The 14,812-nt window shown below is 36.2% G+C and overlaps 1 protein-coding gene across 4 annotated transcripts in view; it reads right to left on the bottom strand.

The window, feature by feature from the left end:
* Nucleotides 1–299: 299 nt before the first annotated feature.
* SREK1 (splicing regulatory glutamic acid and lysine rich protein 1) overlaps nt 300–14,812 on the bottom strand; it is a 38,658-nt gene continuing 24,145 nt past the window's right edge. For all 4 annotated transcript variants that reach the window (XM_018070312.2, XM_018070314.2, XM_018070313.2 and 1 more), the window contains exons 9-11: nt 13,265–13,792; nt 7,681–8,377; nt 300–6,613 (exon numbers count right to left, since the gene is read on the bottom strand). In XM_018070312.2, coding sequence (XP_017925801.1) covers nt 8,272–8,377; nt 13,265–13,792 — 634 coding nt within the window. In that variant the 3' untranslated portion in view covers nt 300–6,613; nt 7,681–8,271. The remainder of the gene's footprint in view (nt 6,614–7,680; nt 8,378–13,264; nt 13,793–14,812) is intronic.

Genomic DNA, 14,812 nt, shown 5'->3' on the forward strand with positions numbered 1-14,812 from the left:
AACAAAGAAAGAATACATGTTCTGAACTCTTGCAGTCATCTCAGTGTTTCTCAGATCAGTTTTTCCCTGCTTTCACATTCAGAGCAGCAGCATGGTGAAATGCAGTTATCCAGACCACAGATGTGCTGACTAAAACCCCTGATCGGTGGGAACTAAACCAGCCTTAGTCTCCTTACAGACATAACTGATCTCAAAAATCAAAGATCAGATCACTGCTGACAAGCAAATCCCAAACTTTTGCTCCTTAATCATTCCTGTTTATTTGGATTCTTACACATTATACAAAGCAATAGAGAAACTTAAGCATCGAAAAGTGAATTTTATTATGAAAATATCCATTACATACATCGGTATGACTGTTAATGTCAGAAGCTCTGCCTGAACTCCTGATCCTACTTTGACATAGTCTTCTATACAGTTACATTTATTGATTTACTGTTTGAAACTGACAAGCTTTCTCTGGTGAAACTATGGTATTTTTCTCTGCAGAAAAAATTCCCCTACTCACATAGGGGGTTCAAAAGCCTTTTCTGTAACTAAACAGTGGTGATACATTCAATTACTTAAACCCTTATCACGTTTCCTGTAACATTCTTGCCAGTATCAGTAGAACAGACTTAGTTTGTAACACTTGATTCTGGGGCAGATGAAGCCTATGGAAAAAAAAAAAAAAGGAAAAAAAAAAAAAGGAGAGACAGAGACTTGCTTCAGAGTAATTCACTGTATCTCATCCAAATGTAGTGGAAGTGAGTTTATGACACCATTAAAACTTTGGAACATTGTTTATTTATGAAAATAACAACTACATAAGAGCATTTAACATTTCTTTATATGTACCATTTCATAGTTGCTTCATTAATGCAAAAATATACTATACCAACATAGCACAATTTTGGTTATCTATTAACTAAACTTAGAATACCTACATTATTACTAGAAATATCGAACTTAGAGAAGGGAAATAATACTTTTGCTGCTGGGGTGCTCAGGTTCCCCAGGTATATCTGAACCCAGACAGTGATAAGTGTGATTTGTGTGTAGCAAAGGAGACACAGCTCCCATATCAGTGGGGAAAATACCAGAAAGGGTGTACTGACAGGCTACATAAATTGTGAACGTTAAATTAGTCTCCTGGTGTTTCTGGAGTGGATCACTCATTCCTTTGATTAAATTATATTATGTAAATGAATTATATTACGCAAATGATGGCTTTTCAAAGTAGCAATTTCTAAGTTGCCCATGATTTACTCATCAGTGCAGCAGCAATTCTAAATCTTTGCACTAGGGAAGGAGTAGAGCTACAACTTCTTCTAAGAAAGCTACTTAACTGACAGCCTCATTAGTGACATGAAGAACTGAGCGAAAGGAAGATGAAATTACTCTTTTACCATTGCTGATACATCTTTTAGGCCAAAGATGACACATGTAACTTCTTCAATATGAGAAGAATAATTTCATTATAAAGATTGGTACAGAACACATTTTGTACACCAAGACCCTCTAATCTCAGATTTGGCACTAGAGAACACAAAAAATGCAACAAAATTTAAAACAAAGTGTAAGCTGAAGCTTTCTAGAATAGAATATGTAAACAGCTAAAAACTCACTTTTGCTGTCCATGTTCTCCTCTACTAAGCTCAATAATCTTAAAATTGACTGTCATGACAATTTAAAAAAAAAAAAAAATTTCCCTCTTGCATAGTAAGAGTTCATGTGTTCAGAAAATACTGAAACTGAAGTTTGCAGATAGCTTCTCAACTGTGGCATTTATTTGAACAATACATAATCGATGTGTAAACAGCTTCATCTCTTCAAACTAGCTGGAAAGTAGCTGCCTCTGTATATTGTCAGACAAGTTTATTAAGCTGTTGTCCATTGAAGAGAATACAGAAGAAAGCCACACACTAACATGCTCGGATCCTGCAACAGGACTTACTTAGAAACAAGGCATTCTTGATAAAAATAAATACTACATGCAATGACATTTTTTAAAAGTCTAAAATTAAACAATTGAAAGTATGATTCTCATACATAAAAAAATCCCCTTTTGTGCTTTTAGTTTTCAATATAATTTCAATTACACTTTTCAACATATAAAAATAAACCTAAAGTACAAGCTGAAAGCTTCTGTTCTGTTTACATATTAGCAAACAAAATTAAATTTTAGATTCTCTTTAGGCACTAACACTTAACGATATCTACATATTTCAACTCTTCACACTCCAATCTCTAGTGAGAAAACTGCATCTCTCTGAACTAAGTGCCTACTGATTGACATGATTTTAGCCATTTACAGATCTCAGCATTTATGCCACTAATCAAATTTTCACGTTTAAACTTAGGATAACACCAAAGGCAACAACTGATTGCTATAAAATGGAAAATACAAGTGGCAAGTGGGACCCATAATATGACCCAGTTCATTATTCAGAATTCACATCCTAAAGACCGTTTTACCATTATGATGCAATTATCATACTTTGGATTCTTTTCCCCCCCCTCTAAAAGTACATGAACTCCAAATCTTCTTTCATTACAAACCAACAAAAAGACAGTGATGCAAATGCTTCAGACTTTAAAATAGACAATACACACATCACTATGACATTACTGCTTGCAATGGTCATACACATGAATGAAAAAATTGAGTAATAAGGACAGGTAAGAACTATACAATAATTTATAACTTACAAAGCAGCCTTCACTTATCTCTTTCTTAGACCAAAAGAAAATCCCCACTTTAGTTACTATCACAAAGTATCAGTACAAGCTAAGCGCAACAAAGAGAAGCTACGCTGTAACAGACCTGCAGGGTTTCAAAGTAATTTCAGGTACAGCCTTAGATGTAACTGGGCCAGAGAACAGTAGCAAGCAATACAAAGCATACTACAGACTACAGAATTTTCCTCCCTTGCAGCAGAGTAAAATATCCAAGTGTCCACAGCTCATTTCAGAATCCAAGCTGTGCATAGGTTGCTGCTGTCAGCTAGCTAATGTAAGGCTAGTTCAGATGTATCTATTTTGATGTGCCATCAAAACAAATTAGCAGGTGATTAATGAGTAGGCAGAACCCACATCTCATCAATTTCCCAGGTATTCTTCAGATATTTCTAGTTTCTAACCCAGTGCTTTTATCCCTACTTCTAGTTCTGAAATATGAAAAAAACCAGCATTCTTAACATACCACACTATCAGTGTTTGCGAACAAAATTCCATCCCTCACATCTGTGTAAATCCATTGACTGAAGAATTTATCTAAGCCACAGCCACCTCTATCTTGAGCTTGAAATCCTGTTTCATCCACCAGCAGTTTTCTTCTGCTATCTTCTTAATCCAAAAGCCATGTCTGTTATCTAGAAACACTGCTGGGAAGTAACTGTGGGCACTAATGGAAGCTTATGCATATGTGCTTTACATGGTCTTTACAAAATGGCACCGCATCATCACTCTTCTGAGCAATTAAAATTTGAAGTAAAGGCTGATTCAGATGAAATTACATGTAAAGCAACAGAGCTACTGTGAACTACACTGTTTTGAAAACCTCCACTCGATTTAATCCCATTTATAAAGCAGAAACCCAGGTGATCCGACATGGCAGCTCAGCATGCAACCTTGTTAATAATGAGGCAATGGACTTCCCATGGAAGATGGACACATTCAGTGGATAATGTGCGCAATCCTGTAGGAGCAAGCGGGAACTTAATTACTGTGCTACACTACCAGTTTAAAAATTAACTACCCTCTGCTGAGATACACATTTTATGGAGTAATAGTTCTCTAGTAGTGGCTTTTTAGGAAGAGAGGAACCATAAAACATCCTATACAAATAGGCAAAACTTAACTTCCTCACAGATGCGCACAGTATTTACAAAGTAAAATCAAAAAACAAAGTATTCGGAAGAAAATATGACTTGAGGTGGGGAGGAAATTGTGTGTGTTTGGTGGTTGGTTGCTTTGGTTGTTTGTTTCTTTCCTTTTTTAAAAAACAAACAAACAAAAACTTTGTAAGGAGCCATAATTCACATACAACACAACAATGTGCTGCATATTGCCTCACATATGTGCTAAGTTAGCTAGTAAGTTAAGGCTGCCACCTTTAACTATCAATTTCCAAAGGCATGTTTCTCAGCTAAGTGTACACAATCCTTTACATATTCTATAACAGATATATCATAGGGCTATCCAATTTCAGATTAAGAAAACTAAAGATAAACTAATATCAGCTAAAACATGATACACTTCAAAAATTCTAATTCTTCCCAAAGGAGAAACTTCGCTTTTCAAAGATACCATAAAAAAATACATGTATGTTTTCACTAATACCTACATTCTGAACCAAAGAAGCTGTCTGAGTAAGACCACGTGGTCTAAAAATATTCCTTTAATAAGTATGTATCAGCAGAAATTTCCCTCTAAAATACTCAATTTTATTGTGAAATGGTACCAAAGATAACAAGTATAGAAACAATCTCTTTGCTCTATGCTACTTAGACATCATAAACAACACAGCTGTTGTTGCAAGACACAATCCTTCACAGTCTTCCTGTAAGCACACAGATTTGTTATTCCTTATCAGAATTATGGCTGTCTACACTTTACATGGTAAAGCATTTTCTGTACTCTTAAATGTGTAGTGGTAAAACACTAAATCTTATAAAAAATGAAGAGTGATTAAGCAGCTTCACAATCAAATTGATTTGATTACCTTGGGAATTGGGCAAATTTTTTGTTCCCTGTAACATGGTCTCCTCCCCCCACTGAAAGAATTAACTATGCAAAAGAAAAGTATAACAAATAGAAAGCAAATAGCCAATACACTACTATTTTTTTATTTCAACTGAAAGAAATAACACTTCCCATGAGGTAAGGCAATTAATTCCATTGCATTAAGTTGTAGTAAAAATAATCTACTCCACTTTAGCTATAATTATGTCTTAGAAGTATGACTTTTCAGAAATCTCATGTAACCAATTAAATTAGTTCAGAGAACACAAGCCATGTTTTTACCTTGACAAAAATATTTCGTCATTCTCTTCTTACATGCTTTCTTCCCAAAAAATGAAAAAAACCTCTACTATGTAAGCCCTGTGTAAATTAAACTTTCTTGCCCAAATTATTTATCCCCCACTGCTTTGCAAACAATTCCTTCTACATCACCCTACAGGTATCAGAGAAGATGATCAAGAGGTAACTATTAAGGCCATCCAAATGTAGATTAAATGTCTTAAGGGCTTTCTTGATGCAGGTGATCAGAACACGTTTTATGTTGAGCTACTACTTTTGTACAGTGGTGGTCTCCACACTGCATTTTTGCTCTCATTTATAAATCTCCTTTAAGAGTAAAAAATAAAAGTAAGATGGAGCTTCAGTATTTTAACAAACGAACCAAACAACCGTTCTGACAAATCACTTGCATCCTTGTCCACAGTACGGTGGTGGCAAAATAGCAAGAGAGATCATATAAGGTTTAGCTGAAAATGTGTAACAGCACATATACATTTCTAGAAAATATCACATTTTAAGAAGGCACTAAAGCTTCTGCTTGTGCTCCCATATTTTTTTAACCAAAGAAAAAAATTATTTCCTTAATGGCACCTGTACTATTTGCAGCTTAACAGACACACTGCAGTACATCTCAAAACAAAGCTGTAAGTTCTGATAATACCATACTGATGTGCTCACTTCTGTAAGGACAAAGAAAACAACAAAACAAACCAATCCTAAAATAACCCAGTAAGCTAACCAAATATCTATAACATGGCAATGTTCCTTACAGGAAAAGAAAAAGAGCATGCATTGTTCAAATACTTTAAAAGAAATATTAATTTTAGGGATATTAGTAAAAAATTCTTTTAAATAATAAACCCGAAGAATCTCAAGCAGTGAGCAAATGAAAAACATACTAATTCTTGGGTATTTAACATAAGGTAAAATTGTGTTTATGTTTAAAACCCCTTTCCCTACAGTTGTCATTTACAAGGAAAGAAGGTGTGTACATTTATGCACCATTTTCAAGCACATCAAACATTACACATTGGGATTTTTTAACCCACAGGGCAAAACAACACAAGTCATCAACAAGCAGTATTTTAAACAACCTTCAATGCATACCTTCAGCTTTTTTGGGGAAGTACAGGTTTACATCTTTCAGTTTCTACTTATTTGTAACAGCTTATAGCAAAACGTAACATACATAATTTTACAAGTACAGCCATCATGGAAATGCATGGATTTTCAGAGATGAATAGTTCTGATGGCATCTGCCTTTTCATGGTATAACGACTGGTCCGTGTTCTCTTGCTTTACAGCAAGAAGACAACAAAGCTATCACAAGAATTGTAGGAACTACTAGTACTATCAATACGGTCAGGTTGATTGCTTTGACATTTTCTTCCTCATTCTGGGAAATAAGATGCTTTGGATTTCATTCCTTAGTTGAATCACAAGTCCATTCTTTGCTTTAAACCTCTTCCATTTTAATTGACAGGCTTTCTTCATTTGGTTGACAGTTCCCATTCTGTTGTAGTTTGACTTCATCTGTTCTTTGTGCATCTCTATTGTCTACTTCCTTGTCAGTTTCTGAATTCTGATCCTCTTTATTGTTATCTTTCTCCTACCAAAGATAAAATAATTTTATAAAAAAATATTTCTTAGCATTATACAATATGACTTCCAACCAGCTCTTGGTAATTTTATTGTCTCAATTTTTACATGCCTATCCTGTCTCTGCAATTTTTAGAACAGAGGGTGTGAACTTCTTTGCCCCTTGTTTTTTTAAAATAAGCTTTCTTTTCAATTGGCTGAAATTAGGCACTCATACCAACCCTTCATCCAAGAAATCACTGCCATAAAGTGATCTGTCTTTATTATCTATATTCTTAAAAAACAGAACAAGCAGCACCTATGAGAAACAGCTCCAGAAATTAAGATTTCACCACATTTTTTTAATAAAACAGGACTACATTTTTTCTTTCCTATTTTTTTAGGTATCTGATGCATTTTAACAGAGTTCTTAGGTAAGATAGTTAAGCTTTGTAGAATGACATAAATCAGCCGTTTTATAACAGTTGTATAATTCTGAGCACAACAAACTACTCTTTAAAGCATGCTGCTATTCAAATTCTAGAATTAAACAGTTTGAAGATGTTTCTTTTCTTAATTGCAGCACCTTCTCTTTTGCAGGAAAAATCCCATATCACTCTTCCCCAACTGTTCAACTCTACTCCTGCAGAATCCAATACACAGACCAGGACCAAGGAAACGAGGGAGATGCTGAACTGCACGGTGGAAGTTTATTTAAATAATGTTTTCAGCTTGACAGTCAAGATGCATCTGAACACTGCTTCTTAGTTACATGGTCTGCCTGCTCACAAAGGTAGGCAGCCAGCCAATTCCTAACATTGGGCACACAACAGGAAAGAGTAACAAAACTAAGTGTGTCTGTACACTCCTACAGGTCCAGTATAGTTCAAACATGGAGACTTACCAACTGGCCCACTCATCCCAACTGCGGGTCTCCAACTAGCAAAAACTAAACCCAAACAGTAATAATTTCATAAGGAAAACAGAAGAAGTAAAAGACGGTCGGATGAAAAGAAAGAAAAGGGAGGGAGGGAATTTCAGTAATGGCTTCACTACCACCACTTTAGTCTGTTGATCACTTGGGTCACACAAGCTTACCTTCAAAGTAGTGGTGCTTTTGTCAGATTTCTCCTTTCCCTCTTTTTCTTTACTACTTTTTTTCTTGGAGGTGGAGCGTTCTCTTTCTCTTCTTTCATTATTTGTATCTCTTTCTCTTTTTTTTTCTTTCTTATTTCTGTTTCAGAAAATTTTTAGTCAAATTAGGATTTGATCCAACTTCAAACTATTTGACTGCTAACTTAAACTCTCTGCTGTGCATTTTAAAAAAAAACTAAAATGTAACAGAAAAACCTTTCATAAAGGCAAGAGGATTTTTTGACTTGAAGAGAACTATAGAGTGTAAAAGTGATCAGTCCACACTGTATTTGCCAAGAAAAAAGCAAATTGATCTCTATCAGATGAAAGGGTTTTATCATTTTGAAGCAAATCTGCATTGCTGATTGATTTGAAACTCTCCCACTGAAAGCATACCAAAGCTAAAATCCATTAAGGTTTTGGGTTGGTTTTAAATTAAAACTGAATCATACTGACTAACTGTAATCATCTGAGATGATTAGTGCAAAGGCAATAAAACAATGAAAATGTTATAAATCCTGCCTTCTTTACTGATCATTAACTTTTATGTTTACATCAAACTGACCTTCTGGGGGAAGGAGTTCGTGAAGACTTTCTTTTTGCTGTTTTCGATGTTTTAGGAGACTTGGAAGGACTTCTACTCTTCCTTTTACGCCTTTCTCTACAGGACCAAGAAATTCAAGATCATCAAACCCCAAAATAATAAACTCAAGAACCAGATAAAAGGAGAAAGCTCATAAATGATCTAACACATCCACTGTGCAAGTATCCCTGAATTTAACATTATAAATCACCAACAATACACAAACTGTACAAAGAAAAAAATATTTCTTATGTGCCAGTTTGGTGGGAAAGGCAAGGGCTTGAAGTAGAAAAAAAGTTTGTACCCTTTCAAATACTATGTTTTTAAATCATCGCATGCTTGCTAACAATGGAAACACACTGAATTCACTAATCCTGTATTAACTAAGAGTTTCCTCAGTCAGGAAAAGAATTCAATTGAATGAAGTGCCATATTAAGACAAAGGCATAACTTGAGTAATATGAAATTCAAAAATGTAACACTACAACCTGAAGATCACTGAAACTTCAGGTTAATCTGACTGAAATTTAATTTATGAATGAAATTTAATACATGACCTAGAATTTATGTTGGGTTAGAAGTAAACCGTTAACAATTAATCCCAAGTTGTTGTCAAAATCAGAATAAATAAGCAAATATTTACTGTTTTTCTAGTGGTCCTTGCTCAGCAAACAGAATGCTATCATTCTACAGCACACAGAAGAGCTTGTATTTTACAGAACAGCTGTTTTACATAGCTGGAGTTTGCTGAAGTTGCCGTTATGGAGTTTGATCCTGAATGGAACAAAATCTTAAATAACTGGTTGCAAACATGAAGAGGCACATGTTGAAGCAAAAACTAATCTAGTAAAGCTTCATTCAACATAAATGCAAAACCTATCTTTGACAAAACAAGATGATTTTCTCCTATTAACTCTTCATACAGCAGGAAAACCAGATTGGAAGAGCCATCAAAGAAAAACAGGAAAGTTAAAAACTAACTTCTAGATATGACACAAAAGCTACACTTATGCATACCAAGTTTTTCAATTCACACCATTAGGTGTGAATATTTAAACCTCTAGTATTTAGAAAAGGCAGGAAATCAACAGTTATTAGATAAATTATGGAAGGACACACTAAGTTATGCCTAGTATCACTACCTGGATTGATACTCTGACATATCATCTACCATGACTGTCCTGGTTTTGGCCAGGACAGAGTTAATTTTCTTTCGAGTAACTGGTACAGTGCTGTGTTTTGGATAATGCTGACAATGCACTGATGTTTTAGTTGCTGTTTACTCTGTATCAAGGATTTTTCAATATCCCATGTTCTGCCAGCAACCAGGTGCACAAGACTCTGGGAGGGAGAGCTGACCCAAACTGGCCAAAGGGATATTCCATACCATAAGGCGGAGCTGGCCAGGCTGGACATCGCTTGGTGGGTGGTGAGTGATTGTGTTGTACATCACTTGTTTGTCTGGGGTTTTATTCCCCTCTCTCTCCTTCCCACGACAGTTATTATTGTTATTATAATTATTATTTTGTTTCAATTACCAAAATGTTCTTTCTCAACCCCTGTGACACAGAGCTGGGCAGAGTGTGAGAAGGTTGAGCAAGGAAGGGGCTGGTGCGGGAACAAAGGAAGTCCAAAAACAACTGTTATGGTTTAACCCCAGATGAGCTCACTACCAGTCTCCCTTCCCCTGCTGGGGCTGGGGAGAACTGTCAGGAAAAAAAGGAAAACTCCAGCATCTACCAGCTGCCAAGAAGGCAATTAACTCTCTCCCAGCCAAAACCAAGACAGGGACCTTCTGAAGCTGCAGAGGAGCAGGTTTCTTAAATATTTTGTTCAATAAGCTTTTAAGTTCAATTTCATCTCTGGTAAACAAAAATTTGAAGTTGCATCAGAATCATGGAGCAAATAACACAATCACTGATCAGCTGTTCACTTGTTAATAAGCATGTCATTTTTCAAATAAGGATACTAGAAACTGATTATTCTCAGTGTTCCAACTTTGGCTACATCAAGTACAACGCTGCTTTATTTTGCTTTCCAGCATACAAGCGAGTAAAAAGTACTTTAGCAATTGTGTTCAAACTAGAAACTGTTTCTTCATGAAATCTAATTTTAATTTTCTGCTTTTCTTATTTCAAGTCGAAGAACTACAATTGTGTCTCACCACATTTGTTCTCATTTCTGTTACATTTGTCTTTAAAAAGATTTTTGTGCACCTGTTTCATTAGTGCTCTTTCACAATACTAATATAGTAAAATTCAGGAAAAAGCAAGTCTGAATACTTCAAGAGTGATACTGTGTCTAATTACTTCCTAATCATACATGGAAGTAACATTCAGCACCTCCTCTGGTACTGCTGGCACTGCTAGCCTGTAAGATGTCAGTTGGAAAGACAGACAGATCCTTCTCTTCCCCTGGTCTGTGTCTCTTCCTTCATCTAGGAATCACAAATAACCATCTTATTTCCAGTACTTACACACTGCCTGTCAGCAAAGCAATGTCAGTTTCCACCTAGTTCCTAAAAAGTTCTGTATGTTCTATTCCACCTTCAACTCTTCTCCAAAAAGATGAGTACTATTTGTCCAATATTTTACACTCATCAGGTAAATGATCAGCAGTCAGTGCTGTACTGAAATGCTAATCTGAAATGCCAATTTGCTGGATAATCTTCTCCAGAACGATCTGTAACCATTTCAACTAGGCAATGTCAATCACTAAAGTAAAGAGATACCTCTAAAAGCAAGCTGTGACTCTGTAACCCAGCCTATTCACAATTACTTTTCAGAGAACAACAGCATAGCTAAGGTTGGAAGAAGCCTCTGAAGATCACTTAGTCCAACTTATCCCTCCCCCACCTTACAACAGGGTCAATCACAAGTAGGTTATTCACGGTCATATCCAGTTGGATTTTTACTGTCTCCATGGATGGAGGACTCTCTGCAACTCCTTGGGGTATCTGGTTCCAGTTTGCCCAGAAAAAACACCATTTAAACATTAGAAAAAAAGCCTTTATTTCCCATACATTAATATGAGCCTACTGCCTCTTAGCCTGTCACAGGCCTCCACAGAGATAACAGGCTCTGTCTTCTTCACACTCTTATAAGGTATACATACACATTGCTCACAACACTGCTGGCCTTCCCGGCTGCAAAGACCTTTGCTGCCAGCCAGCCTTCCAGCCAGTCAGTCCCCACGCTGTACTGGTGCAACAATGTCATTCCTGCCTGGGTGCAGGACTTGTCCTTTCTCTTTGTTCAACTCCATGAGACGACTATCAGTCCATTTTCCCCATCTGCTGAGGTTTCTCTAAATGGCAGAACACTCCTCTGGTGGACTAGCCTCTCCGCACAGTTGGTTCTCTATTGTCTGCAATTTGCTGAGGGTTCAATCTGTCCTGCTATCTATGTCACCAGTAATGATGTTCAATAGTACTGGCCTCAGTATTCATACTCTAAAGACAACGTTATGTCTGAAAAAGAATTGTAAATTCATACTAAAAAGTGTATTTCTCATTCTCCATCTTCAAAAGAAGACTGTCCTTGTGTAGCAATTTGTATAAAAAATATTAACTTCATACCAAAGTAGGGTTCTTTGACTCCACTAGAAGAGATGCACTAATTTTTACTAGAATTCTTTGCTCAATTACTTGGCATTGTAGCCTTCCATAACACTTTCTTAAGTAGTAAGATTCTTAATTTTTGCAGAATTTTTGGTAATATCCAGCTAACTACACTTGCTACTTGACATTAGGAAGCTGGTCTTCCACCAATGTTTTTATATAAGCTACATATTGTGAAAATCTAATTCAACTCCTGAGGTCTACAGACAGAAAATATGTTTTCAAAGCTAACAGAAGCACCTCTACTCTATGTAGGTCTTCAACCCATTAAAACAGGAAGCCGCATATGCTTAAATAAACAGTATTTTGCCCATAAACCTCCAAAACAACATGGACATTTCATATAACACAAACAGAATATTCAGAAAACATTGCACCATCTTTTACCTTCTATGAACCTTGCACTCAAGAATTTTGAGGACTATAGGAATTCTGCTTTTCTTCAGTGAAATTATTATAATTCATAAAACTTTTCCCAATTCATCTAGCATTTCAGGATCTCAAGGTAACAAATATAACTTGTTATTTAAATCTAACAATAGTACTGAATTCCTTAATTCCTGAGGTATCAGAAAGCACCTTATCCACCAAAAATTCTGAACTCAGCTGCAATGCTTTTAGAATATGCATGAGTTTGACCATTTAGGGAGTGATTATAAAATCACAGCCTCCTTTTGCTGTACTGAATGCAACCAGAATTCCAGTTAAGCTTCCCTCAGCTTCCCTCCAACATCTACATTAACTTCATTGTTTTCCTGGTTACTATCAGCAGTGTTAAGGAATGTTTCTTTTAACTTGTACCTGGCCATCCAGTCAGGCACAGGTAAACAAGGTATCCATATCTTCCAACTGAATATTCACCTTGTGAAAGGTTAGCCAGCCAGGTGACATGCCTTGCCTCCTCCACCCAGCCAGGAAGTGGCAAGTACTATCAAACAACTGTTCCCAAGATCTACGGACCAACACCGTGCAGTATGTAAGTGACAAAAGAACTATGTAACAGTGACTCAAACCTTCACCAGGGCAAAGATGATGTGTGATGCTGGTCAGAACTTTCGCCTGTTTGCAACACACAGAAATGGCACAAGAATCACCTGCTTACTGTCCTCAAGGACTATACTGTATGGTTATGTGTAAATGAAGCATTAGCAGCCCAACACGAAACCAGGTTCCATCAGGCATCATACAAAGCTTTTTATAATAGATTTTACTTTACAAGAAAATAAAAAAACGGAAATAATACAAATTTATTTAGTAAGAGACACAGTGATATCAATACATAAAAGTTAGGATGGTGCCTCACTGAACTGACAAGTCAAAAAAAGCACGAAAAATTCTAAACAAACCTGCTGGAGCTACGAGATCTTCTTGAAGAGCTATAGCTTCTTGGGGGTGTTCTGGATCTCTTATCTTTCTTCTTTTTATCATCTCTCTCCTTTTCTCTTTCTCGCTCTTTCTCCTTATCCCCATCTTTTTCCTTTTCTTTGTCCCTGTCCTTCTCTTTGTCCTTATCTCCTTCTTTGTCCTTAATCTTTTCTCTGTCCTTCTCTCCTTCTTTCTCAATATCTTCTTTTTCTTTGTTCTGGTCTACCTCTTCCTTGTCTTTTTCCTTCTCTTTATCTTTTTCCTTTTCCCTATCCTTGTCCCTCTGTCTGTCTTTGTCCTTATCCTTTTCCCTGTCCCTATCTTTCTCTCGGGCTCTCTCTCTATCTTTGCTTCGCTCCTTATCTCTCTCCTTGTCCTTCTCTCTGTTTCTCTCTTTATCTCGCTCTCTTTCCCTGTCTTTTTCTCGGTCCCTATCCTTCTCCTTGTCTCTCTCTTTTTCTTTGACCTTTTCCTTTTCCTTGATCTTTTCTTTGTCTCTTTTCTTGTCCCTGTGAAAAGCCAAACACAAACCCATTAATTCATCTTTGAACTTTCCAATTAAAATTACAACTAACTTTTAGTATACATTAAGACAAAGTTTGCGTCTCTGTTGAAAAATAGTACCTCTTCAATATTTTAATTTTCCACCCTTGTTTACCATGAGGGAAAGGTTATATAGCTAGGATAAATTTGGGAATCAAATTGGAGAAGGGGAGGTCAAAATCAAATCAAACCACTATCTTCCAAGTGATGTTATTATGTTTGGAGAAAGCATGTCTCTTCATCTCACAGTTACGTAATTATACATACATCAATTTTCTATATTTTCTTAGGAGTAAGACAAACTCCACAATCTGTAAATTCACTCTTTACTAGAACTGTGTCCACATAAAATGGGCCTCAGATTAACCACTCCCAAATGAATAAGACAAAAGTCTTTATTCTACGTGTTCTTGTACACAGATATCCTTGAACTGTTTGGAAGTCCAACAACAATAAATACATAGAAATAAAAAGAAAACATGGATAAAATTTCACCAGATTCTCTCAAAACTCAATCAAGACAATTCAATCATCTGTAATGTCATTAGGAATTTGAAAATTATTGAAAAATTGCTAGTACAGCAAAACCAGAAGCAAGGAAAATAGCTTCCGTGGGACAGGCAGAACGATAGACATTCATGAAAAGAATAGTGAGGAAAATTCCAACCCATGTTCTAGTCATCAAGTCAAACATTTACTAGCTCGCAGCTTTGGCTAGAAGATTACATTTAAGTTAGGATTATTTGAAAGTGCAAGACTCCATCTTTCCTCTCTAGCACAGAGACAAAAGAACAATTGTTCACAGAGAGAAGCAGGAAAAAGTACAAGAGGAGAAATTGACTAGCAGGCCTTTACAGGTCAAAAAGAACCAGACTAACAGAAGTTGCTCTGTCTACTGGTATTAGTATCTATTCTAGATTCTTATAGATTCTAAAAGAGACTTCTTCACGCATGAAAGGTCCTAAGTGCAGTCCTCACCTTCTCTC

This window comes from Manacus vitellinus, unplaced genomic scaffold (genome assembly GCF_001715985.3).
Source record: "Manacus vitellinus isolate BGI_N305 unplaced genomic scaffold, ASM171598v3 scaffold_18_pilon, whole genome shotgun sequence".
Lineage (NCBI taxonomy): Eukaryota > Metazoa > Chordata > Aves > Passeriformes > Pipridae > Manacus > Manacus vitellinus.